Below are 25,775 nucleotides of genomic sequence, written 5' to 3'. Positions count from 1 at the left end.
TTTGCACATCTTTGAAAGATTTTCTTTTGAGGACTCTCTGGTTCTCAGCCCCTGCAATTCAGGCTTTGGCTCAGGAATCCCTGTTGGTGTTTCAGTGTGCTCGTATGCTTCTGGTGCTTAAGGTGAATGTTGCAGAAGTCACTTCAGCTAGTCATTCTGTTCTTTTGCACAAAGACCTGCTGTGGTTTCTCTCCAAGAGCTTGAGTGCCTTTCCTAATTAAAATAAACCAATACACAATAACCCTGCTCCACCCAGCTATGCTGTTCACTTATGCTTTCACTGAGAAACAGAAATGGGTATGAGCACAGCCATGTTGTGCTGCACAGCTGTGGGACTCTGAGAACTCACATTTGGGGCTTTAAGCCACAGCTCGGGAAACAATACAGACCTTGCTCAAAGAAAATCCAGTAGATGGATGGGGCCACAGCATCTGGTCTCTGCACTTTCTGAGGACTGAAGTCCTACTGCAGGTTTTAGAAACTGGCAGTTTTGCAAGGTCCATGGCACTGGCTGATGTGAACCCTTCTGTGTTACGTGTGGCTTTATGTTAACCTGGCAGAGCCAAGGCCAGGTTGGATGGGCTTGGAGCAAGCTGCTCTAGTGGAAGGTGTCCCTGCCCATGGCAGGGGGTTGGAGCTGGGTGAGCTTTAAGGTGTCTTCAACACAAACCAGTCTGGGATTCTGATTAGTGAGGATGCAGTTCCACTAACAAAGTGTTTTTTCCGTGGGGACCAGAGTTTGACTAACTAGGTCTTCCCTACACTGTCTTTCATTTGTACATGTCTGAAAGATCTGATAAATGGACTTCATCTGTTCCTGCTCTTCCCTACCCCTGCACTCCGCAGTGCTGATGGGAGCAGAACCTTTGGTCTTTTGTAAGAAGAGGGAAGAGATAAACAGGTTGTATGCAAAAAGGCTTTTTGTCAGCACCCAAACATTGTGAAACACCAGTGACTGTCACTGTAGCTCAGAACAGTCACACTGTGATGGCTGAGAGGACCCAGCAGTGCAAATACTGCACACAAGGCTTGTGTTTGAGCAGTGGAACAGAAGCTGAGGCAATGCTGTGAGTGCCAGTGTAAGTAATGTAAACCTTTGGGGATCTGGGAGGCTCCTCCCCTAAGTCATAAAATCATTGCAAATGGATCAACTGAGGCAGCCAATTGATTACAGGATTTAATACTTCTACACTTAAGCTAGTATTTATTGGTGCATAGTAATTCCATTAGGTAAGAACCCACCTGCTGATGTGCAAAGATGAGTTTGTTCCACCTGAACAGTTTTATCTTCTCTGGCATACTACCAAGCCATGAAATCGCATCGCACATTTTAACAGACTTGTAATTTATTTTAAAAAGATTGAAGATAATCTGGAGCAAGCTGCTCTACTGGTCACTAATGCGCAGCTCTCGAGTGACAGCAGTACAGCAGGATGACTGCTAGGTGTAAACCTCCAGCTCAAGGACTAAAGATCTCTTGAGCAAGTTAAAAACAAACCAAAAACCCACCCAAACCCCCAGCACTGGATGAGGCTAACGGAGTCTTTTTTATGTAACTGGTTTCTGGTGGAGTCCTCTGAACCTGTGTAAGTAATGACCCCACCCCTTCTTCAACTCTAGTCATCTAATCTTCACCTTTTGCCTAAAATCATTCAGCTTCAACCTTAAGGTGCCTCATGCAACCACACTTTTTATGCTAGTGGCGGTTCTTGGGCCTTCCAGGGCCCTCTCACTGCAAGCAGGTTGGCACAAGAGCTGCACAACATGCTTTTGGCTTCTGTCATAGATTTGGCATTTTGCTTTTGTTTTGATGCTTGATGAGGGGCAGCTAAGACACTTCAGAAGGGTGAATTTCCACCAGCTTGGATAACACTTCCTCAAATGGCACAGGCATAGCTCAGCAGGCTTTTGTCTTCTATTGTAGTGGCAGCCTCACTCCCAGGCCTGAGGCTGTGGGTCTGGACATACTCACAGCTGAAGCCCCTGGGCGCTTCTGTGCCCTTTCCATCCCTGCAGCTTTCACCCAGCTGTTGATGATGCTCGCTTCAAGCTTGCGCACTTGTGTGACCGATGGGGGGTCAGCTGGATTGTGTCCTCTAGAGAAAGCAGAGCAGGGTGAGCTGGTCAGCAGGGGCAGCTCTTTGCCTCTCGCACAGGGAAAGCCAAGCCAGGGAACTGATGGACAGATTATCTGTTTTGTACTTGATATTTATGCCCTGGAAAAAACTTACAGCGTGGTGTCCACAAAGAGTTTGGGAGGCAGGCTGGAGAGCCCCAGGCTCTCCCTTGCATTGGTGGCTGGTGTCCTGTGCTCCGGGGCTGAAGGCTGATGGCTAATGCCAAGAGACACTGGACTATTTCACGTGACTGACAGCTACAGGCTATCGCACACTTGTGCCAATCCCTGTACAAGAACGTGTTCCAATGAGAGTATGTGAGTTTAGTGCTGAGTTCTGCACTGCCTTGCTTCCCTGGAGGCCGGAAGAGCCCTGTGCTGGGGAAGAAGACTGCTCTTCTACAGTTAGGCTGTGACAGTCTGTGTCCAACCCCTTCTAAAGGATCTCCTGGATCTTTGGACTGTGGCTAAGATCTAACCCTCAGGCAGGAGGATTTTGCCAGCCAAAGGAGAACTCGCTACTTACCGCAGGTCTAGGTGATGAGCGCCTCCTCTAACAGTCAGTGCAATTAGTGAAGGGCTGAGGCTGCTATTTATCTGGAAGAAGAAGGAGCAGAGAGAAAGTCTCACCAAGTGACCAGGTGGAACTGGGCATCTTCTGAAAACTGCAAAGTGAGCTGCTCAGGACTGAGGACAGGCATGGAAGAGCCCCCCTGTATGCCTGACATTGTGTGCAGAGCTGACAGTCCCAGTAAGCCCAATGCTCCATCTCAAATGAAGTGAGCCTATGATCATTAATGTCCTGGGGCAACTCAGTGGTTCAGTGTAAAATAGCTGCCAGCAGAAACTCACATGTAGCCACTACTGCTCTGAAAGGGAGGGGTGTGCGTGCGTGTGCATGTGTGTGCGTGCATCACCTGGAAAGGCTGCTCTCTGTGCTGGGGGGTGCAGCACTCCACATGCTTACCCCTCCTCCAGCCCAAGGATCCAAGTCTCCATTTGAAAAAATGATGTTGCTTGCGCTTTTCAGGTCTGAAATTCAGAGAGGTGACATGTGAGAGGTCTTCCTGCCCATTTACCCAAACGCATTTGGCTACTGCAGCAAACATGGCCAAGAACAGAAAACACAGGAGAATAAACCAAATTCTTGGCAGTTTTTAAGTATTCCATTTTTGTCTTGAGGAGATACAGAAACCTGTATCAAGGCTGTGACTGTCTGCCAGGACCTGTTAGTGCATTGTGCCTGTCCCCACAGGCACAGGCAGGTGGGACAGGCAGACAACTGAAGGGTAGTGCCAAGGGACGAGCAGCCACCACAAACTCACCTCCTCCCCAGAAGTTTATCTGCAGCCAGTGTGCTCGTGGCCTCACGTGCCATTTCCTCCAGCAGTACTGCTCCCGCATGGCCTCTGTGAAGGGCATCTCGGGGAACATATCAGTCACGTTGTTGCTGTTGAAAGTTAAGTTGATCTCCGTGCAAACCTAGGAGAGGTAGAAGAGCTGTTGGGGGGGGGGAACCAGGATAACCAGGAACCTGCTGGTGTCTCCAAAACTTTACCTGGTAGTCCCAGGCCTCAGCGTCCGGGCCGATGCCACAGCCCGTGGGGTCAGCGCAAGACTGGTATAGCTGGTATATGTCATAGCACTGCGCCAAGCCGGAGGAGTTGTAGAACACCCCTGCCAGGGGAACAGAACACAGTGCCAACCTGTGAGCACCTCTCTGTTGCCTCACCCACCACCTTCCCCCCAAACCACACAGCCAAGGGGGGCTGTCCCAGCTGGACAGGGGTGTCAGCCTGGAGCAGGGGCTGACCAACATTAGGCTACAACCTCAACTTAATGCCAAAGCTTTCACATGGTCTCAAGCCTGGCTGTGGATACCCTTTGCTTCTGCTGTATCCACAGGGAGAAAAGAGACTACAGGTGCTCTCTGCTTGTGCCAAAAAACTGGTTCACTAGGTATTGGGAAAACCCTAGGCTTCAATCCCCAACACCAGCAAGAGCAGGCTGCACACAGGATGTTATCTGACTGCTTCAAGCTGAACAGGACACAAGTGCTGAGACATTCCCACCCCCTCCTTGAAAGTAGCTGTTGTCTGAAGCGATAAAATCTAGCCAGGGGGCCAAGGGTGGCCTGTCACAGACAGGATTTTGTTTGTTGTTCAAGGAGGAAAGACGGCATGTGCAGACTTGCCCAGATGAAAGAGTACCTAAACAGGCACCCAACAAAGCACTGCTGGGGAGCTGATGAAGAATGAGCTGGTCTTTGTGCAGATGGGTAGTTACCAGATAGCAGGGAGGAAGAATGTGGCTATGCCGGTAGCTGTCCACTGCTGCCAGTGTCACAGCCAACAGGCAAAACCCACAAACACTGTGGGGTTTGTGTGATAATCAGCACCAAGAGCTCCACTTGCAAACAGCCCCAAGCAGCTCTGCAAGGCACAAGGCACACTGTGCCTGCAAAGCGCTGGGCAGAGGCTGCTGAGGAAGGGACTGCTGCAGCTGCTGCTGTTTGGATGGCTCTGTGTGCTTGGGCAGCACAGCCTCAGCTCTCCTGAAGCAGGAAACGCCTGTCCCGACTGCAGAAGAGTACCCAGGGGATGCACTGACTGCATGCAGCTGAGTCCCAGGGCTGCTTCCAGAGCCATGCTGCTGCGCTCGCAGGCCGGCACAGCGAGCCTGGTGTCAGACACCTACCTGGCTAAACTCCTGGATGGGCTCAGCAGCCTCCGCATGCAAAGCGCGCTGTGTGATGTGACGCTGGAGGCAGAAGGGGTTTGCTTTCCAGCCCACAAGATCATTTTAGCTTCAGCAAGTAATTACTGCAAGATCCTGTTTGTTGGAAACCTGACTGGCGCAGGGAGCCCAGACAGTAACATTCGGCTGAAAACTGTCAGTGCTGCTGGGCTGAGGAATGTTCTCAACTTCATTTACTCCAACAAACTAGACCTCTCATTGCAGAATATTGAGGAGACCTTCAAAGCTGCAGAAACGCTCCTGGTTCGGGAGGTGATCAAGCTGTGCTTCCACTTCCTGGAGGGTTGCTTGAACTGTGAGAACTGCACGGATGTTCTTACCATTGTTAACAAACTCGGCCCAGCAGACCTGAGACAGAAAGCCATGTGCTACGTAGGGCAGCACTGCAAACAGATCCTGGCTGATCCGCAGTGCTTGAAAGACCTAGACCGAGGAACCCTTTGTGAAATTTTGGCCAAGATCGACACAGAGGGATGCAGCGAGCTGGAGCTGTTCAGAGCTGCCATGAGCTGGCTGCAGCACGACCGCACACGGCTGAAAGATGCAGCAGAGATTTTAAGGCACATAAGATTCCCTCTCATTCCTCTATGTGATCTGCAGCGATGTATCCAGGAAATGCCTCTTACGAGGCTGGATTCAGGCTGCCACAGGTACGTGCAGGAGGCTCTGAGCTACCACTCCCAGCTGTATGCTCAGCCAGTCCTGCAGACCCAGAGCACAAGCCTCCGCGCTGCTTCCACAGTGCTGCTTGTAGCTGGTGGCAGAACTACCACCAACCACGTGTGCAGAGAGATATGGGCTGCGGACCAGAGCTGCAGCTCCTGGCACAAGGTCGGGGACCTCTGCATGCCAGTGTACAACCACTGTGTCACCATCATCAATGACTTTCTCTTTGTCATCGGGGGACAGAGCAAATTTGATCCCACTGGAAAGCAACCGTCAAATGAGGTAAGGCATAAGAAACGTTTAGCCTTGGAAAAGTGGCTGGGTGAGGAAGGGAGGGAGTCATTCCTCTTGCACACCACAGCTTTCCCAACTGTACACATTTCTTAGCACTCTGGGCAGTTACTGAAAGCCCTTGCGAATACAGCTTCCAAACTGCCTGGGAAGGAATCAGCTCCTGCCCTGATCTCACCTTGCTTCTACTGTAAATCATTACCCTAATCTGTACACAACTTCCATGGTGCAGGTTCAGCCAGGTCCACATCAGTTGAGAAAGCAACCCCATGAATGCTATCCCCATCCCCACTGTTGCTGCCATGGGACTCATCCTTGGGAGGCATAGCTGAAGTTCACCAATTCACTTGAGAACTGCTTGCTCTTCGGCTTTGCCCTGGAAATGCAAATCTGCTTAGGTCCCCAGACCTTCCCTTTCTGCCTGGGGAGTAAAAAGACTCGTGCAGGATTTTATATTTTCCTAGATGGCTCCAGTGAGCTTGCTAGCAAAACCAGCATGTTTTCCTTTCCCAAGCTCCCAAGGGGGCTTATTTCAGCACAGCTCAACAGTGCCACTGCAAACAGCAACTCCCTTCCACTGCCTCGAAGGCAGGAGGCAGCTCAGCAGCAGCAGAGCAGAGAATGCTGCAGCAGCAGGGCTAACAGCCTAAGCTCAGCATCCGCCCCATGTGGTTCTGCCCTTGCTCAGTGACCTGAGCTTTCTAACAGGAGTGGCAAAACAAGCTTCTGAAAAACTGCTGAACAAGATGTGAGTGGAAGCCCAGCCTTAGCAGAGGTGCTGTGCCCCTCTTGTCTTGTCACCAGGGATAAGGGGAGGGGAAGCCACTCCTGCCTCCTCCTGGACAAGAGCAGCAGGCAAAGCTGGGAGAACAACGTATTCCCAGACCCTCCTAGACCTCCAGAAAGGCCTTATCTGAGCCTCCAGCTCTGCTGGGAGGTGCTGCTGTAGCAACTGGCTGGCAGTAGAAGTTGAGCCCGTTCAGGTCTGAATATAAAACCTTCCTTAGTCTAGGGAACTGCTTCTCAGTTCTTGAAGCCACACAAGACACAAGCCAGTCACGTGCCACCTTCTAACTCTCAGCCCTCTGCTGTGATCCTAGGTTTTTCGATTCGATCCCCGCAACACCTCCTGGCTCCAGGTCGCCAGCATGATGCAGAGGCGGACGCGCTTCCACGCAGATGTGCTGTCCGACCGCATCATCGCCGTGGGTGGTGGGACACTGCTGGGGACCCTTACATGCACGGTGGAACTGTACCAGCCTGCTGACAACAAGTGGGAGTTCACAGCTCCCTTCCCCATGCCTATTGCTGATCATGCAGGCACGACCCACAAGGGAATCCTCTATATTTCAGGTGATCAAGCTGGCAGAAAGCAGCATATTTTCATATAGTTTCATTGATTTTTGCTAGCATCTTAACATCACAGTCTAAACCTGCACCCAGACTAGGAACACCGAATGCTCCAGGGTCAGTTTCCTGCTGTTTTACCACAGCTTCACTGCCCTCCTATGTTCTTCCAGTGTCACCTTTAATGTCTTACTTAGTTCAAGACATTAAAGGGGATACCATCTACTTGTAATTCACATCCCTGCTCACCTTTGACCCTGCAATCCTGGCTGAATCCCAAAGCTTTGCTGTCTGAAAGGTAAACCAGGAGCAGGCTGCCATAGTGCTATGGAGGGGATTAAACCCTGATATTAATCTCAGTGGAAGATGTGGGACTAACGCTCCTGTGCTGCTTTGTTAACCTGTACAAAAAGAAGCATAATGCGGGCTCTTACTGTACAAGGGATCCTCAGTCTTTACAGGGATTTTTGGTAGATGGTGCAGGGTGTTTGACAGTAAAGCAGCATGGGTTTAAACACTTCAGGAAAGTATTGTAGGATACTTAGCTTTTGCAGCTACTAGATTGGACTTAAAAGATAATCTTTAGTTTGTCCTAGGAAAAGTACTGTTGTTTGTGTTACTACCTCTGAGTTAGAATTCCTGGGCCAGTCTGCCATTGCTGCAGGCTCCCTGCTCCATAAACCAGTTACAGCCAGCTGGGATCACTGCACTGATCCAGTCCAGATTAACTTCAGTTGCACAGTTGCAATGAAGGACACTTCTCTGTGCTGGACTGTACACCTGAGGCCCCAAGAGCAGGGAAGGTAGCACACAGGCTGTCCTGCCCCGGGACACATACCCCAGTGACAGCAGGGCTCCTGATAAAGGTTCAGATGGGGAATGGCTGAGATTCAAGTTATTTAAGCCCCTGCTTTGACTCAGCCTATAATGCCGCAGGCAGCTCATTTAACCTCTCTTGGTCTCAATTCCTATCAGAAAGCAAGGACAAAATTGCTTCACAGAGCTTCAAACACACCATAGCAATCTAGCCTGGGTAACACTATACCCCTCTGGTGCAAGATCTTCCCTATAGGATTCATTTCCTTCTAAACTAGTGCAGTTAACTGCAACTTTGATCTGGCCAGCCTATAGCCCTGCCCAAGCAAACAGAAAAATGAAGAGCATTACTTTAATACAGGATTTAAACCCAAGGTCCAAGCAGACAAAGTGTCTGTCCAGGTGAGCTGGGGTCTACAGCCAACCTGAAATACTATCATCCTTGTTTGCAAAGGCTCTGCAGGCTGGAATTGGACAAACACGCAACTGGAAACATTTCCCCTCCCCATAGCAGCACTTTCCTTCTGCAAGGAGGTTTTTATAATGCACACTGAAATACACAAGTGAGTGCCTAAGAGAGAAAGTTGACCATGGCACTGGCAGATTGGCAATGACCTTCTGCCGAAGACCCAGCGTTCAGAGAGCTTTTAATGCTTTTCCTTCAAATCCCCATTTTGTGATTGCTGGAAGCAGATTCCCTAATGAAAGCTGCTCCTGGTTACACTTGAAATACCCCAAGAGCTGGAAATCCCCCAGTTTACAGAAAGAGCTGGAACTGTTTTGGTTGGATTTTTGTTCTGTTTTTGTTTTCCTCTTTAAAAAAGGGGAGCAGCTCAGGTTTTGAATTCCGCACCACATCAGCTGTGCAGGATGTGTGAAATTTTAAACCTGATCTTCCTAGGTATTGTAAGGAAAAAAAAAATCAGCTCTCCTAATGCTTGCAGAAGGTTTGCTGGATGTCAGCCAGGACGATGGACAGATTTTCAAGACTTCTGCTCTCCTTCTAGGGGGCTTCTCTGGGGGTAAAACCTTAGGAGACACTTACAGCTACCTCCCTCACCTCCGACGCTGGATATGCAATAGTGCCATGGCTTTTACCCGCTGTGATCATGGGATGGCTACAGTCAGAGACAAGATCTTTTGCATTGGAGGAAGGACACTGAAAGGAGTAAGTTTATTTGCTCTTATAGTCTCATATCTGATCCAAAATGGGGTCTCCCTCTTTGACAGGCCTTGATGTATCTATTCCATCAGGTACCAGCCTCTTAATGGACTGGTGCAGTTGCAAGTCAGGCCAATAAGCTTAAGAAAATATGCCTGCCATTATAGTCATGCACATAAGAAGCACCCCTCTTGTTACACTCTATTTGCTGGAGCACAAAGGAGGCTGCTAAAAGCATTTTCTTTAAATAGAGGAAACACAGGTGGAAGTGCAGGCTGCTAATGCAGGAAAACGTGTCACGTACCCTGCCCCAAACACACTGACCACCAGATTTGCCTTGTTGGAACTTGGAGGGAGTGAAACACTGGCAGACTGGAAGAGGAATGGGCTGCAGTGAGGACACTAATCTGGATTTTAGGAAAGATGGGGTCAAGTCCTGAAAACCTGGATTTCCCACCTCTTAAAGAGGAGGGAAAGCGCTGCCCATTGTGACTGAGGGGCTCACTCTAGGAGAATCCTCTTCCCTGAAGCCAAGACAACTGAGTTTTCAAAGATCATTCAGCAATTCCCATTTGAAAGTGTAAAGACTCAGGGCCTGGCCCCACTATAACCTGAGGGCTATGGTTTCTTCTGAAGGAATGAGGGTGTCTTAGAGCACGTAGTTACTCACTGAGGAAGGGATAGAAAAGAGAAACTGTACATCAAGGCTGACATCAAATTCCTCTGGATGACACAAACTCAGTTATCGTCCACAATTCAATGCAATATAGCCACTTCAGATGATTTCCTTTGTCATGTGTTAAAAGTCTGGAGAGCAGGTACGACTTGGGCTATGTCAGTTCCAGCAGGTCCCTGTGGCTCCCTGTTCAGCTCACTCTTCTGATTTTCCAAGCAGAAAGCTCCTTCAAAGCCGTGCCATCCCAGAACTTTGTTCAGCTTCTTTTGAGGCTCTGATTGCTAAATGTGGATAAAACATTTACCCTCTTAAGCCCTAAGGTAGTTAAATCAATGTTGAGACACTGATTTCCTTTGTCATGAACCAGGCGAGCCTGATGTGACAGGCATGACACAATGTGTGAGCGTTGGTATGGTTCTTTGCAGGTGGAAGAATGGATTCATGTGAACGAGATGGAATATTATTGTCCTGGAAGCAACCAGTGGACAACGCTAAAGCTGCCCCCATTCAACTGCTGCCAGTTCAGCATTGCAGCCCATGACACTACACTCTACCTTGCAGGAGGTGGGGCCCTGCAGCGCATGCAGAAAGAAGACAGTGTTTTCCTATATGACACAGAGGGGGGTGTATGGAAGAAAGCCAGTCCCCTGCCTAAAGCTCTGGTGGATCATGCCTCTTGCATGATTAAACTGTCCCAAGTGAATGCAGCTGGTGGGACAGGGAGAGGTACCAAGTGCTTCCCTGCAGGCAGGAAGAAGAAATCTGTCTTCAGCTTGTTCATCACAAAGGAACCAGAGTTCCACTCTGGCTCACAGAAGAAGTAGGATGTGAATATGTAAAGCAGATCCAACAGTGTTTGCCAAGACATTAGTATTTTAACAACTATTCTAGCTGCCAGTCAAGCACCCGAGCATCTTTAGCAGTGATTTGGAATTAGTACGTTTCTGACTTGGTGCTATCATGCATAATTTACAGAAAAAAAAAAAATAAAAAAAGGATTAGTTCCCAATCCTCCTAAGCTGCATTAAACCCATAAGAATTCCTTAAATAACTTTTTTTGCCATTCAGGACCTGTTTTTCTGAATAACAACCAAGGTAGAACTTATTTTTAAAGAGCAGCTTGAGAGACTTCATGAGGAAGTCTTCAAAAGAGCTTTAAATTCTCTCTCTAATAATTCCCTTACAAACACTGATGGCTGATAAATTGAGGATTCACAGAGACATATGATGAGAAATTTAAAATTGTCTTGCCACTGGATCATAGGTCACTATGAGGACAACCTTGTCCTCAACAAGCAGACCAGAAACTTTCCATCAGTGAACATGCACTGAACCTGTGACTGCCTGAGCAGATGGCTAAACTTTTAGAAAAGAATCAAGTACCTTAGAAGTCCACATCTTACAGATGGTTACAGGCTAAGGGGCTGCAATGCTGAAAAACCTGACAAGAATAAGTTTGGAAAGGTGAGAAGATGAACTCATGGGTCAGCACAGGATACCCCAATAGACAATATGGGGCAAAACATCCCAGTGGGAGATGGGAAACACACAAGCTCCCACAATACATATCCTGCACAACAATGCAACAGTTCTACTTAAAGGTGCTTCTAGAGAACAGGGTGTTAAAGACCATGATAATATTAACTCACCAACGAGAGCAGCCAAGCCTTGAACTGGGTCTGTGTGGGCAAGGATTTGTTCACAGCTGACCTGGATGAGACATTACAGGCAAATTGCAGACAGAATAGTTAACAGTCTCTGCTTTCTGCAAGAGCTAAGCTGGAAGGTTCATTAAAATTACTGCTTACATATTTTATGGTTCAGCAGATTTCCAAGGGTCTAATACAACAGGTAGGGGCTTGGTGGTTGTTTTGGTTTTGGTGGTGGTAGGGTCAGGTTTTTTTTTTGGTTGGTTGGTTTGGGATTTTTTTTCCTTCCTTCTAGCAACAAAATACATAGAAACAAGGAGACAGGGCCAGGACAAACAGTTCCTTTACCAAGTTAAATAGCTGTGCAGAGGCCACAGTGATAGGCAACAGCACCTCCTACAATCAGAATAATGTCCTTCTCAAGGGGAGGTAGAATAATTACTTCCATTTTACAGATTGTTAAACAGTCCCTAGAAAGGTACTGGCTGCCCAGTGGAGCCAAAGACAGCATCTCCTGAGTCCCAGTACAGTGTAGCCTGTATGTCCTCTCATGCAATGTGTATTTTGCTCCAGGCAGGGCTCAAGCCGTAAATGCCACAAGGCCAGAGGCAAATAAAGTCCCATGAGTGTGGTGTGCTGAGTGTAGCAAAGAAGAGCAGCATGACGCTGACAGCACACCAGATGAAACCAACTGAACAGCAACTGGTAATACTTAGAAAGGAGCCTGATTTTTAGATCTCCATCTCTACCCACCAAGAAAAATACATCTACAAGAGTATGTGGGCTACAACAAAGCAACTTCAGTGTTTTAAAGCTGAAGTCAACAAGCTTGCGCAGGCCTTTGCATCTAAGATAAAGGCAGAGCAGGGTAGGAGTGCCTTCAGAAAATGCTCCCTGATGAGCCTTATGCAGTGCATTTCAAATGCAGCAGTCACCAGCAGATAGAAGTTTAAACAGCTACTGTTACTTACAGTAACAATAAACAGTAACTGTTAGAGTAGAAGGGCTGCAATATCCACCACCACCTCCCCCTGTCACCATCACCAAGGTGTGTGCCTGACTGTCCCAGGCTGTGCAGATCCTGCACTCGAATCATGAAGATGCACATCACAAACCCCAACACTCTCCTGTGTCCTGGTACTCACCTTCACCGGATTGGCAGGGAGGTGACCCATGAAATCGGTTTTGTAAGGGTAGTTCATCATGGCCATCATGGTGAAGGCATTCCTAGCAAATCCAAAAAGCTGGTAAACATCCTCCTTGTTAGAGATCTTACTGCATGTGGCCATTTTACTACTAATTTCATCATAGGCTGCAGAAGAAAGGAAAATAAAAACCACAAACTTTAACAGAGGAAAGTAATACCTGGCTTCAGCATCTTGTTTCACTCAGGAGTAAGGGGATGCTGTAACACATAGATGAGGTTTCTAGTGGGAACAACACATTATATCTCAAGTTACAACATGTGGATGTTCAGGCATATTCTTTCTGTGCAGCTTTCCAGGGGAGCCCAGGGAATCAGCACCCACTAAGACAGCAGCAGTGCCATCTGGCACAGTGAGAATAGCATCTTAGTACAAGCCTGTCCTTGCTCATGCCCTGCCCGGCTGCCTCCTCTTTGCTCCTGCTGGCTCCCTACCTGGGGTCTGCTGTGTCCTGCAGGGCAGTGTCCCCAGGCAAGCTCCCATACAGGTCTGCAGTAAGAATTGCCAAGAAAGAATGACTCCCACAAAGTCACAAAGGATTCCTGAGATGTGCCTTCAAACTTCAGTGTAATGCAGAGAGGTCAGCTGGAGTCAGGAAATCTGTCTTTGAAGACATTCCTTCAAGATGTACTCATATACCTTTGAATTTCTGCTGGGGAAAGCTGCTCCCTTCATCTTCATCCTCCACGTTTTTGAGCTGCAGTCCCCACCCTACTCTAGAAGCTACCCATCAGAGCTTGGCTGTCTTTACTCGGAAGCCTGGGACTTGTCTCTGGACATTTACTTGAGAGCCTAAGCCTTAAATATGACTACCTTATCCACCTAGCTGCAGAAAGCATGGCCCCAAGGAGACCTTGAAGAGCTTGGCTATTTAACAGTAACATTTTTCCTGCTGTGACCCAAAGCTGAGTGGGGTTTTGGACCCCAGCTCCTCTGAACAATTCCAGGACCAGCTGCTGCTGTGAGGCACAGCCCCTGACATGAGGACCACAGACCAAGCCAAGCCTTGAGACAGGCCAAGAACCCACCACAGCTCTTCCAACACCACGCAGGGCCCCCAGATGATGCTGCATGGGCCCGTGACACCTCATCTGGCCTACCTGGGAGCGAGTGCAGAGATCTTTACCAGCCTCTGTCCTTGTCTTCACCTAACTACCCAACTGGAGATGAAAGAGATTATGATGGCTGCTTCAAGACCGAGACTGCCTTGCAAATATTTCTCAGATTGTCCAGTAGCTGAGCCACGCAGTTGTCACACACACCTGAACAGTTCTCAACAGTGTGAGTGCTGAGGACAAGTATCTAACAAAACATGGGGCTTTACCATCAGAAAATGCAGGTGTTTTGCACCTGCAGGTATTTTTGCATTTTGGTGCATAAAAGACAGTTTCATTAACACTGTGCAAGCTCCCACACTGATGTTTTTATTTTTGTGTCAGTTACGAATTTCAGTGCTAACTGAAACTGTTCATTAAATCAAAAACCAAGCAGGAAGAGGCAGCCAGGTGGGCATTTGCATTGATTTAGTGGAACTAATTGAAGACCTAGCTGAAGTAAAGCTGTATCAGCTCTTTTCCACATGGCTGCAACTGTCTGCTGCCAGCCCCTCGGAAGCCATCCGCAGGGTTATCATCTCCTTACCTCCGCTCAGGAACAGATCCTTGAGCTGCTGGAAGGCTTTGCGGACAGCAGGGACACAGCCTGGACTTGACTTCTGAAAATCCTGAAGGGACAGAAAAGACACAGAATTATGGCTGCACAGAGGAGGTACTTTGGACATTGCAGTGGGAAGAACTGCCAGAAGTACCAAGAGATAACAGGGGTTACTGGCCCAGTGCTCATAAAGCCTCATCTGCATCTCCAGGAGTAGTGACATCAGTTCTTCTGCCTTGTCCTCCAGACAATCAGCACCTCCCAGCAGAAGCCAACAGTCTGCCAGTCTGCACAGCTCAGACCAAGCAGCAACTGTTTCACCAGATCTTCCTGGGGTAAGCTTTTAGGCAGACACTTTGCACTTAATGGAGCCATTAGACTGGACATGAAGCAGCGAGACACATACCTTAGCCAGGACATGGGAAGAAGATGCCAAGCTGCTAGGCACAGAAATTTTTTGGGGTTTGTTTGTGGTCTTGTTTTGTTTTCAAACACACAATACTGCACTTTGTAAGAAGGAGCAATGGAGAAGGCAGTTATGCATGGAGGGCAGAGCACAAGTTTGGGAACCAATACCTGCTTTTTTCTTACGCCCACCAGTGACCTGCCAGATGACCAAGAAGACCATGTCCTTTTTCTTGGGAAAAACATCACGGATCCTGAAAAAGCCCTTTAAAGTATGTTTGGTGAGCTGTGGCTCCTTACACTGGAGTAATAAGTTGTTTCTGTTACTGAAAGCTCTAGCAACCCAAACTGTTTCTCTTCTGTCAGCTTGTAAGGCAGTTTGAGATCTGCTGGCAATCAGTAAGAATTATCAGGGCTTTTTTAAGATCCTTTACCATGCTAGAGCAATGGTTAAGTAACGGTAAATCACTAGCTAAGTATTTTTGTTACAAAGTCCACCCTCAACTAAAACTAGATTTGGGACCTTTCTTTCGTTTCTAACTCTGCCTTTGTCTGATAGTTACACCTAGATAAATCATCATGGGGTTTTCCACAGTTTACCTGGGCAACTCTTCAGGGGTTCCAAATCTTCTCCTGGTTGTGCTTATTGATCTTCATCTACTAATGGCTCTAATTGGAGTGTGGGGATGGATCAGCATGGGACAGAGGAGCAGGTCTGCTCTGGCTGCCATGATGCTGAGCTCCCCACTAGCCATGCTGGAGAGCAGCAGCATGCTGCAAACTACCACCCATTCCAGTTCTTTCCTGCAGACCCTTAGGACTCAGGAACAGTTCAGCTGAGACCTCAAAGAAGCAGGGGCAGGAGTCATTACAGCCATTCCAAGGAAAGCTGTTTCCCACTCCAGGCTGCCAGCTTTACTCTTTGGAATCACCTAATTCAGATGTCTAAACTGATTAAAGTTAATGGCCCAAACAGCCCCTGCAGCAGTATCCCTATGGGAAGCATGCATGCATATGGCTGTATGTGTAGCATTCACACAGGGGGTTCTGCCTGGCTGTATGCAGGGCATTTGGCGTATAGAACTTATGCTTACTCAAAATCAACTTTCTGCCCTTTGCTCACTTTCCCTGTGAGCTAGAGGCTTATGAAGTGAGCTGGGAAAGCTCAGTAAGTCACAGAGAAGCTGGATTTGAGACTGACTCACAGGAAGAGAGAGCTCCTGCAATGATTCATGGAAGGTTTGTGCCTTCATTACTATTAACAGCTCTCAGGGGTGTTCACTCACCAAGAGCAGCGACTTAATTCAGATTTCAGATGCACAAACTGGTTTTATGCAAACACACTGATGATGGAAGGAACTACTCTGAAAGCAACAAAATGTGCTTGTTTAGGATCACAGCCCAAAGGTCAGCTTATTGCTTCAGAGAGAACAGATTTTAAACATGATGGGAGAATTTGGGGCATGCAAAGGTCAAAGCCCTCATTTCAAGGATGTGTAATGACTCAACATATTCACAACTGAAGAAAGACTCATATCAGCTGAACAGGGCTTCTGAGAAGGAATTAGCACTGATACCGGGAAATAAAGGGTTAACATTGTGCCTGCTTGCTTAAGCAGTCACTGTGCTTGGTGAAGTAGAACTGTATGAGTCAAAGTTGCTAGACTGGTGAAGCAGAATTGTAGGAGTTACAGCTGCTAGGCAGAATTGTAGTAGATAAGATTCATAGCTTAATATTTTATATTAATATTATTAATATTAATACTAATATTAATAAACAAGACATTCTTGTTTAAATAGTATCTTTAGAAAGAAAAGGAACAAAAGATAGCCAGAGTAACAAAATTTGCAAACCTGACAAGTTTCTGCTTCAAGATACATAAAACCAGCTTGTACCCAACCTGAGGTTTGGATAGGAGCTGAAACCCTATTGAATCTGCCTGAAAGCAAGAGGTTACTCGCGGTGATGAAGAGGAACTACAGGCCTTCATCCTCACGACCCCCTAACGACCACCACCAGGAGGCACTGCACAGGCGCACCAATGGGAAAAATGCCAGAAAACTAATTATAATACTAGACAGGAATAAGTTTTGCATATGTATTAGGCGTGAAGCAATCTCATGTTTAGGTAATCATTATATGTAATATAAACGAACTGAGTGGCAAAGGGGGTGCTCATGCTTTTGGATGAGCAACCCCCATGTGCCTCAGCTGAATAAAGCATACCTACTTTACAACTCTAATGAGTTGTGGAGTCAATCCGCATGTCAGCTCAACCAGGGAAGAATTCCGACTGCAGGGCCTGTCAGATGACTAAGTGGTATTACATTTTTTGTTTTAAAATTTATAATTTAAAGACAGTGTTCTTTTATTGTCTTCAACAGTTAGAGTCTTTTCTTTACACTTAGTGGCTATGCTATCTATAAGTCTCTGCATTGAAATAAGGTTTTCATATATGTAAATAAGGGCAAAAAGACCACAAGTTTCACATACAGGTAGTTCATGCAACTCCATGTGTCACCCAGTTGTAGAAATTCATGTTGAAAAGAGGCAAAACAGACAACATCACAAGACTTCAGTACTGCCAGGTAGTACATGTCTTTCCTTATAAACTAAATGTAAGTCAGTTCTAAGCAATACCACCCTCCTACAGGTCCTATGTCCTCAAAATGTGAAAGCCATATTTAAATTTTGCTTTTAAGTATGCCCAGGACACCTTGAATAGTTTTAGTTAGTGAAATGAAGATTTTCAAGTGCTTCACTGAAATGCAAACATCTTCGGATTAAGTAACTGCTGTGAATCATTGATAATGATGCAAAATACAACATTCTGGGAGAGGATCTGAAGAATAAATTATCCAAAAGGAATTAAGGCAGGCAAAAAGGAGAACTTTCAGGCTGTAAAATGGTCAAGTTACTAGAAATGGGAAAGTGAATCCTTAGAGGTACTAAAAGTGCTGAAACCAAACTGTGCTGCCCAGAACAGCAGTTCTGGGGTCTGAGATGCCAACAGCTAAGGCAGTGCTCAGCCATCACATCTGCAGATGCTGCTGTTCCTTGCAGGTTCCCACTTAATTGCATTCCCTGCCCAGCACTGATGCTGTGAGGACAGATGTCTGTTTAAACACATGGAAAAGGAAAAAAAAAGTCCAGCCTTCTTAAAGGAAGAAAATAATGCTCCTAAAAAGTGGTGCTACTTACTGCTGTTACATCTCTGAAGAACTGGGTGGGGTCTCCAAGCCCAGCCACAGACAGCAGAGGAGCACTAGCAGCTAATGCTCCAGCCACAATGTTGGGGTATTTCATCCTCATGTAAGCGCTGAGCATTCCTCCATAGCTGCCACAGGAGAGACAAAAGAGTGATTTCCTTTAACAGGCAGCTAAGAACATAGTAACTCAATAGTTCAGGCCAGCATTCCCAGGCTCACCTAACACAAGGCAAAAAGAAGCTTGTGGTTATCTTAGTAGTTGCCATCCTCATCTAAAATGAGCAGCACACACTGTGTTCTTACTGGGCTTTCCCCAGCTGCTCACCCCAGCTTGGTGGGAATGCAGCAGCCCAGTGTGCTTCTGCAGCCATACATAAATCGTGCCTCAATACTGAAATCTTCACCATACTGCATATGCCCTGACAGCTTCATTGCTAAACTAGTAGGGGTCAAGTGAAGCTGTCACTTTTTCAGTGGGGGAAGGAGACATATTCTGCATACAGGATTATAAAGACTAGCCAGGCTTTTAGCAAGGGGTGTCCCTGGACCCTAAAGAATAAGCAGCACTCTCTGCTGCTGGGAAGTAGAGAGTGTTCCCTCTGGACACCCCAAATAACAGCTGCATAGATGATCAGCACAGACACAGGGAAGGGGAAACAAGCTTAGAGGTGTTCAAGTCTTCCTCCCCACCATCTCAAGTGGTTGCAGATCACCCACATGTAAAGCAATATGCATTTCTTGGGAACAGGCATAGCTGAAACCTGCCACAAGTAATTTCAGGTTAAAGTTTGGAAAAGTTACAAGCAACAGAAGAGGTATTTTATTTTCTCCCATGGCACATGCTGTGCTGCTCCAACACTGCCGTATTTCAGTATTTTTCATAGAATCATAGCATGGTTGAGTTGGAGATGAGCCATGAGCCTTCTGTGACTCGGGCAGAGTGGCTGGAGCTCTTGCTGGTGAAGACTGTGGCAAAAAAAAGTCGTTACATACCTCAGCCTTCATTTGGGAATGAACTTCTGCTAGGAAGCAAGGAGCAACCAAGCAGCAGATTGCAGAACAACTATAAAAGAGCCTAGAGTGAAAATGGCTGGATGTTGTTAAAGAGGCTGTGTTTAATAAAAAGCTGGGTGGCCCCTGAAAAGAATATTTTCCCAATTATTAGTTTTCTGTATTTCCAATATAAAATGTTCTGATCCTACAGGACGAATTTCCCATTTTCTGCAGTTCTGGCTGTCTCGCACATTGAAGCTACCTAGAAATATCTGGTCAGTGGTGCTTCTCCAAAGCAATCACAAACTGAGACTAATTCTTGATGGAAGAATTGACTGGGGCCTAGTGATGAGATCTTTGGAGCTCAGGTACAGGCACAACTGCTCTATATCAGACAGCGTAAAGCTCTACGCTTAGAATTTGCCTGAGAGCCAAACAGATCTACGAGAACAGCACAGCTGTGGCTGAGAAAGGATGCTGAAAAGGGAAGGACACAATCTTTACCTGCCTCCAAAAGCAATGACAGGGCAGTCTGCAGCACCATACTGCTGCTTAATCTCAGTAATTAGCACTGCATAGTCAGCCAGGGCTTGTTCCACGGTAAGCAGACCAGTCTTCTTCAGCTGTGTTGATTCGAGTCCAAATGGGAGAGACTTCCCATAGTATCTCTGAAAGGAAAGAGATATGCTGCAGAATGCTGGTGTCAAGGTCCAGGTCTTCCCTGTTCTCATTATAGAACTGGGATAAGTGTGCACAAACAGGAAGCAATAACAGAGCACGTGGTGTCCTCTAACTTGTTTGTAACTCAGGAAGTGCCTTTTCTCCTACATCTGATAAACAGAGACCTTCAGGACGTATCTGCTTCACTGGGTGTCAAGCGGGCCCTCAGCACGCCTCTCTCCTGAAATCCCCAGCTAGAAAAGGGAACAGTGTAATGTCTTCATGCATAAATTCCAGAATAGTAGATTTAATAGAACTGTGTTGGAAATGGTGTGGAGATTAATTATCCAAACAAAAATAACTTTCTAGACAAGCGTGGAGTTCAAGACCCATGGAAACTACTTACAAAAGCACTGATCTAAGGCAAATACCCTGTGGCATAGGCTTTACTGAAACAGTAATTCTGTATCCTGGATTGCTGGTAGGCACAGTAAAAAACATTCTGAAGCCATGGTTAAGTAAAGAAGAGCTGCTACCACAAGCAGAAAGCTTACAGCAGGTACCCCTCAGCTTCATGGCAAGAGGTGGTTTTATCTCCAGACTAGCAAAAAGCTGAATTTGGTAATACTGAACAGAATTTGGCAATACTGAACACAACAAGACTCTGTTGTAGTAAAATACTCACATGCTCAGCAAAAATCACAAGTGCTTGCTGTTCCTCTGCTAATTCAAATATGAAGTCAGAGTTCTGAGCAAAAGTCCAGATGTCACCTTCATTGCCAGTATAGAAGAAGATGGGTCCAAATCCTTCCTTCCAGAACTTTGCTGAGAAAATTGACAGAAGCAAATAAGCAAACAAACAAAACCCACAAAAACCGAACTAAAGAAAAAAAACCCACAAACCCAAACAAACATCATGAGCATGAAATGACACTACTTTTGGTGAGTCTGGTCAGGAGCTTAACAGCCCAGGCTATAGAAATCTCTCATTTGAGCAGGGGTAAGTAAGAGCTTCCATGAGAACATCATGTGGGCTGGAACTGCCACTTTTATGATTCTCCCTGAAAATCCCTAAAAAACTCAAGTTCGGCAAGGCCTTTAGACACAGCTGCCTCATCATACCCCCAAGAATTATTTCACATCTATATACCCTCTTCAGCCCAGCTCATCCCAAAACACTTGCATGGATCACTTTTCCCACAAAGTGGACATTAGGGAAGCTTTCTGCTGTGATGTATAATGTAGAGCCAAGCTGTAAATCACATAACTTAGAATGGTTTGGGTTGGAAGGGACCTTAAAGCTCATCTACTTCTCTGTCAGTTTAAAGCCATTCTCCCTTGTCCTGTCCACACAGGCCCTTCCCAAAAGCCCCTCTCCAGGCTTTTTGTGGGCCCCTTTAGGCACTGGAAGCTACTGTAAGGTCTCCCTAGAGCCTTCTCTTCTCAATTCTCTCAGCCTGTCTTCATATATGTATCAGATATATATATATATATCATATGACATATCATATACATAGATATATATATATGATGCTATGTTAAGATGATGTGCTTCATCCTTCAATTTGTTTAGAACTGGAGGCAAATTGAGACAGGGAGGACAAGCTGATCCATGATGCCAGTACTTGCTTATCTAACAAACAGTTGCTTTAATGCTTGAAAGCATTTTATTTTAGCTTAGTCTTAAATAGCATAAGAATTAAGAGGGATAATAGACAGCTTTCTTCAACAACAGACCTCAGGTTGTCAATTAAGTGTTGATTTGGACACATAACCTCACACCTGGACTTGTGCAAAGTGTTCGACACTATCCCACACGACATCCTTGTCTCTAAATTGGAGAGACATCAATTTGATGGATGGACCACTCGGGGGATAAAGAACTGGCTGGATGGCCGCACACAAAGAGTTGTGGTCAATGGCTCAATGTCCGCCTGGAGACCAGTAACGAGTGGTGTCCCTCAGGGATCGGGGTTGGGACCGGTCTTGTTCAACATCTTTGTCGCTGCCATGGACAGTGGGATTGAGTGCGCCCTCAGCAAGTTTGCTGATGACACCGAGCTGTGTGGTTCGGTTGATACCCTGGAGGGAAGGAATGGCATCCAGAGGGACCTCGACACACTTGTGAGGTGGGCTGATGCCAACCTCATGAGGTTTAACCATGCCAAGTGCAAGGTCCTACACCTGGGTGGGAGCAATCCCAGGCCCAGCTACAGGTTGGGCAGAGAAGAGATTCAGAGCAGCCCTGCGGAGAAGGATTTGGGGGTGTTGGTGGATGAGAAAATGAACATGAGCTGGCTTCAGTGTGCGCTCACAGCCCAGAAAGCAACTGTATCCTGGGCTGCATCAAAAGGAGCGTGACCAGCAGGTCGAAGGAGGTGATCCTGCCCCTCTACTCTGCTCTCGTGAGACCTCACCTGGAGCATTGTGTGCAGTTCTGGTGTCCTCAACATAAAAAGGACATGGAACTGTTGGAACAAGGCCAGAGGAGGCCACGAGGATGACCAGGGGACTGGAGCACCTCCTGTATGAAGACAGGCTGAGAAAGTTGGGGCTGTTCAGCCTGGAGAAGGCTGCGTGGAGATGTCAGAGCAGCCTTCCAGTATTTGAAGGGAGCCTATAGGGATGCTGGGGAGGGACTCTTCATTAGGGACTGTAGTGATAGGACAAGGGTAATGGGTTAAACAGGGAAAGTTTAGATCGGATATAAGGAAACAGTTCTTTCCTGTAAGGGTGGTGAGGCACTGGAATGGGTTGCCCAGGGAAGTTGTGAATGCTCCATCCCTGGCAGTGTTCAAGGCCAGGTTGGACAGAGCCTTGGATGACATGGTTTAGTGGGAGGTGTCCCTGCCCATGGCAGGGGGGTTGGAACTGGATGATCTTAAGGTCCTTTCCAACCCTAACTATTCTATGATTCTATGATTACAACATATTTTTTTATAACAGGTTACTAACCAAGAGACAGAGAAGATTTTCTGGTGCACAGTCAGGCATCCTATTGTTCAGATTAAATGTAATTCACCTTACTCAACACTATTCTCAGTCTGTGATCATCACAGAGATCTTCCAACAGTGGTTGTCCTACAGATGCCACTGCAGAACATCACAGGAGCCCTGAATTTAATTCTTGGCATTCTCAACACAGACTTGCCAATGCAGGATTTGGCTTAGAAATGGGTGTGAAACCTTTCTTTAGGGAAACTGATGCTCTTTGTTAATGAAGAGAATGATTGTCTCTCTGTGTTGCATTTGCTTTGGGTTATCAGGTAGGAAAACAAAGTGCTATTTTTACTGTGGTTTTTCTTCTGATATGCTTCCTGGCTCCTAGAGTAAACAACCAGTCACAGGAGCCAAAACCAAACCAGATGGATTGCTTAAAATGTATCTGGTTTTAGACTAAAATCCTGGGAATCTGCCAGCTAACTTCAAGAGTGTCAGATGCCTGGTTGTGAAACACCAGTCTCCAAGTTCTCACAGATAATCTGCGAAGTCTTCTATTGCAGAAGCAGCAGTAAAGGGGAATGAAACTCCTCAGAGGCATTTTGCATTAAAAACTATTTGTAAACCAGCAGAACTACAATGTTAATATTTTGTTTCTCACAAATATTATTCAGCTATGCCCAGGACACACAGATCAAATGTAACACTTTCGAAACAAAAGAACTAGAGGTTAAGGAATGCTTTAAACCAGGTGATCCCAAGTTTCTGTCCACAAAGGGCCACTTAGTAAAATTTGGGTACACTATCAAAATTCACTGTCAATTCCCATATATTTGGACTGAACTGATCCATGCATTCACACTTGGTGAAACACATGACTGGGTGCAGGTGCTGAACAAGCTGCAGAGTAACAAATCCTGTAAGGAAGGTGAGGTGCTGCATCCAAAGCCCCAGACATGGACAGTTTGTGAAGCAGCAGCAGGCAGGTGCTGGGCTGGGCAGGCCTCTGGGCTGGTGCTATTCACAGCTCCACCTTTGCTCCCTGCAAATCTCTCCTTGATTCCTCCAAGCAGGCAGGATTGAACATCACATGCTGCTGGTTATTGGAGTTGCCGCCTTCTTAGTTACACACTGCTTAGAAAATCCTTCTTTCTCTTACTGCCTGTGGCAGAGAAAATAACTCAGCATTTGGCTAGAGAGGAAGACACTGTCGGCTCCTTGCTGGAATCCCTTACTGTTCAGCATGGTTTAAGCTATATATAAAGTTGCAGGGTTTTAAATAATGCAAAACACTGACCCAGAGTTATCTTAATTCTTGAGAACAATGCAATATTTCAGTCACTATTTCATTTTCCTCCTGCATTCACAGAATTCCAGACTGATTTAGGTTGGAAGGGAGCTTTAAAGCTCATCCAGTTCTAACCCCGGCCACGACAGGGGCACCTTCCACTAGAGTAGCTTGCTCTAAGCCCCTGTGTCCAACCTGGCCTTGAACACTGCCAGGGATGGGGCAGCCACAGCTTCTCTAAGCAACCTGTGCCAGCACCTCACTACCCTCATAGGGTTAGAAGGGATCTTAAATCTCACCTAGTTCTATGTCAGGTTAAAGCCATTCCCCCTTGTCTTGTCCTTACAGGTGTCCAAAGCCACTCTCCAGCTTTCTTTCAGGCCCCATTCAGAGCACTTAGTTGCACTTGCAAGAGATGCTGTGACCAGCTGAAGACTTACATGCACAGAGCCAGCCCTGGCACAAGCCTAAAGCTACTTCTGGTCTCTCTTGCTCCAGAGAGGTCAACCCCAAACCTGCGCTCCACAGCCCATGGCCGTAACAATAAATTGAAGGTAAGGAGAGGAAACTATGGATAACGGTGTGGTTGCAGGAACGAGTGGCTCAGGAAGGGCTCAAACTGACTCCTGGCTGCTCAGCACAGCTCTGTGAGCACTGAAAGCAAGGGCTCTCTGCCTCAGGGCACGAGTGGCTAGAACTTAAGCAGACAGAAATTCAGCCTGAGCTATCGCAAGACCCCGCACGGCCATGCCGGGGTGAGAGCAGCTCGGCCACAGCACACCCCCGGGACCCACCTGTGACCAGGTACCGCTGCGGAAAGGTCTCGTTGCCACAGCTCTCGAAAGTGAAGTGGTCCCGCACCTGCTCGAAGAGCCGCTCCTCCAGGCCGGGCCCCGCTGCCCGGGCAGCTGGAGGGGGTGAACCGTCATCGCCGGAGAAACCGGCAACCGGCGCCACCACCCGGTACCGTACAGGCCGTACCGCCCAGCCCAGCCCTGCTAACCGGGGCCCAGCTCCAGCGCTCCCCAGGCCGGCAAGGGGGCTCCCGCCCAGGGAGACTGGCTCGAGACCGCGCTCGGGGCCTAGGGGGACTGGCTGGAGGGGCTCCACCGGTGGCAGGACCGGAGAAAAGGGGCGCGGGGAGGCGGGCGGGGGTTCGGCCCGGTCACCCACCGGGATGGGTGGCGGCGGCCAGCGGCAAGAGGAGCAGGAGCAGCGTTTCCATGACAACCAACCGCTCCCACCGACGACAGTTCTGCCGCGGGGCGATCCTGGCAGCCTCTCACATGATCCCAGCGCTTTCGGCATCACGTGGTGACCCACCGGCCCATCACGTGGCCGTGCCTCACGGGGAAGCGCTGTGTTGCCCGAGCCGGTTGGTTCCGGGGGCGCTGCTGGAGGGCTCGGGCCGGGCGACACCTCTTGGGCCCCGGGTTGCGTGTAGGGGGTGGAGCAGGACCTTCGGCAGGGGCCTGAGAGTGCTGAGGCAGGGCAGGACAGGGAGGGGCCTCTGTGTCCCCTCTGCGGGACCAGGCCGTGTGTTTTCGCAGCTCCCTGGTGTGCCGGCTATTGCACCAGCGGTGTCTTGTGCTGACTGACCCTGGTGGCTCCAGGCTCGGTGTCGGGAACCCAGCTTGCAGGGCTGGGACAAGGATGCTGTAGCATATAGTTTAGAAAATGGGTCTTATATAGGTATATAGTAAAAATATTGGGACTTATGTTACTATAGAAAAACCTCCTTTTCCAGAGTAGCGCATACAAGGGCCTCCTGAAACGTCCTGATCTGATGACCTGAAAGGTCCTGATCTGAGAACGACACTGATTTAAGAGAATTGATAGCCTTGGAGAAGTTTTTGGCCTTGCCTAGCCAGATAAAGAAACAGGGCTAATGAATGTCTTAATTGGGGAAAACAATCCTTGGAGGCTGGTACGTCCTGGAAA

General features: G+C 47.5%; 2 protein-coding genes across 2 annotated transcripts; one reads left to right on the top strand and one right to left on the bottom strand.

Moving 5' to 3' along the window:
• Positions 1 to 1,328: 1,328 nt before the first annotated feature.
• Positions 1,329 to 25,126, bottom strand: DPP7 (dipeptidyl peptidase 7). The gene is made up of 13 exons (XM_062615936.1): positions 25,008 to 25,126; positions 24,629 to 24,742; positions 20,292 to 20,431; positions 19,451 to 19,614; positions 17,946 to 18,081; positions 14,327 to 14,408; positions 12,626 to 12,792; positions 11,481 to 11,541; positions 3,675 to 3,793; positions 3,442 to 3,598; positions 3,084 to 3,148; positions 2,643 to 2,713; positions 1,329 to 2,096 (listed from the first exon to the last, which is right to left on the bottom strand). Exons 1-13 carry the CDS (start codon positions 25,057 to 25,059, stop codon positions 1,916 to 1,918), a joined length of 1,509 nt encoding a protein of 502 aa, XP_062471920.1. The 5' UTR covers positions 25,060 to 25,126; the 3' UTR covers positions 1,329 to 1,915.
• On the top strand, positions 4,135 to 11,723 carry LOC134162294 (kelch-like protein 9). The gene is made up of 4 exons (XM_062615935.1): positions 4,135 to 5,821; positions 6,931 to 7,183; positions 9,001 to 9,161; positions 10,257 to 11,723. Exons 1-4 carry the CDS (start codon positions 4,730 to 4,732, stop codon positions 10,653 to 10,655), a joined length of 1,905 nt encoding a protein of 634 aa, XP_062471919.1. The 5' UTR covers positions 4,135 to 4,729; the 3' UTR covers positions 10,656 to 11,723.
• Positions 25,127 to 25,775: the final 649 nt, after the last annotated feature.

The sequence above is a fragment of the Pezoporus occidentalis genome, unplaced genomic scaffold, assembly GCF_034315485.1.
Source record: "Pezoporus occidentalis ecotype Australia unplaced genomic scaffold, CSIRO_AGI_Poc_V1 ctg187, whole genome shotgun sequence".
NCBI lineage: Eukaryota > Metazoa > Chordata > Aves > Psittaciformes > Psittacidae > Pezoporus > Pezoporus occidentalis.
Note: the sequence above shows the minus strand (reverse complement) of the source record. Positions and strands in the feature narration are given on the sequence as shown.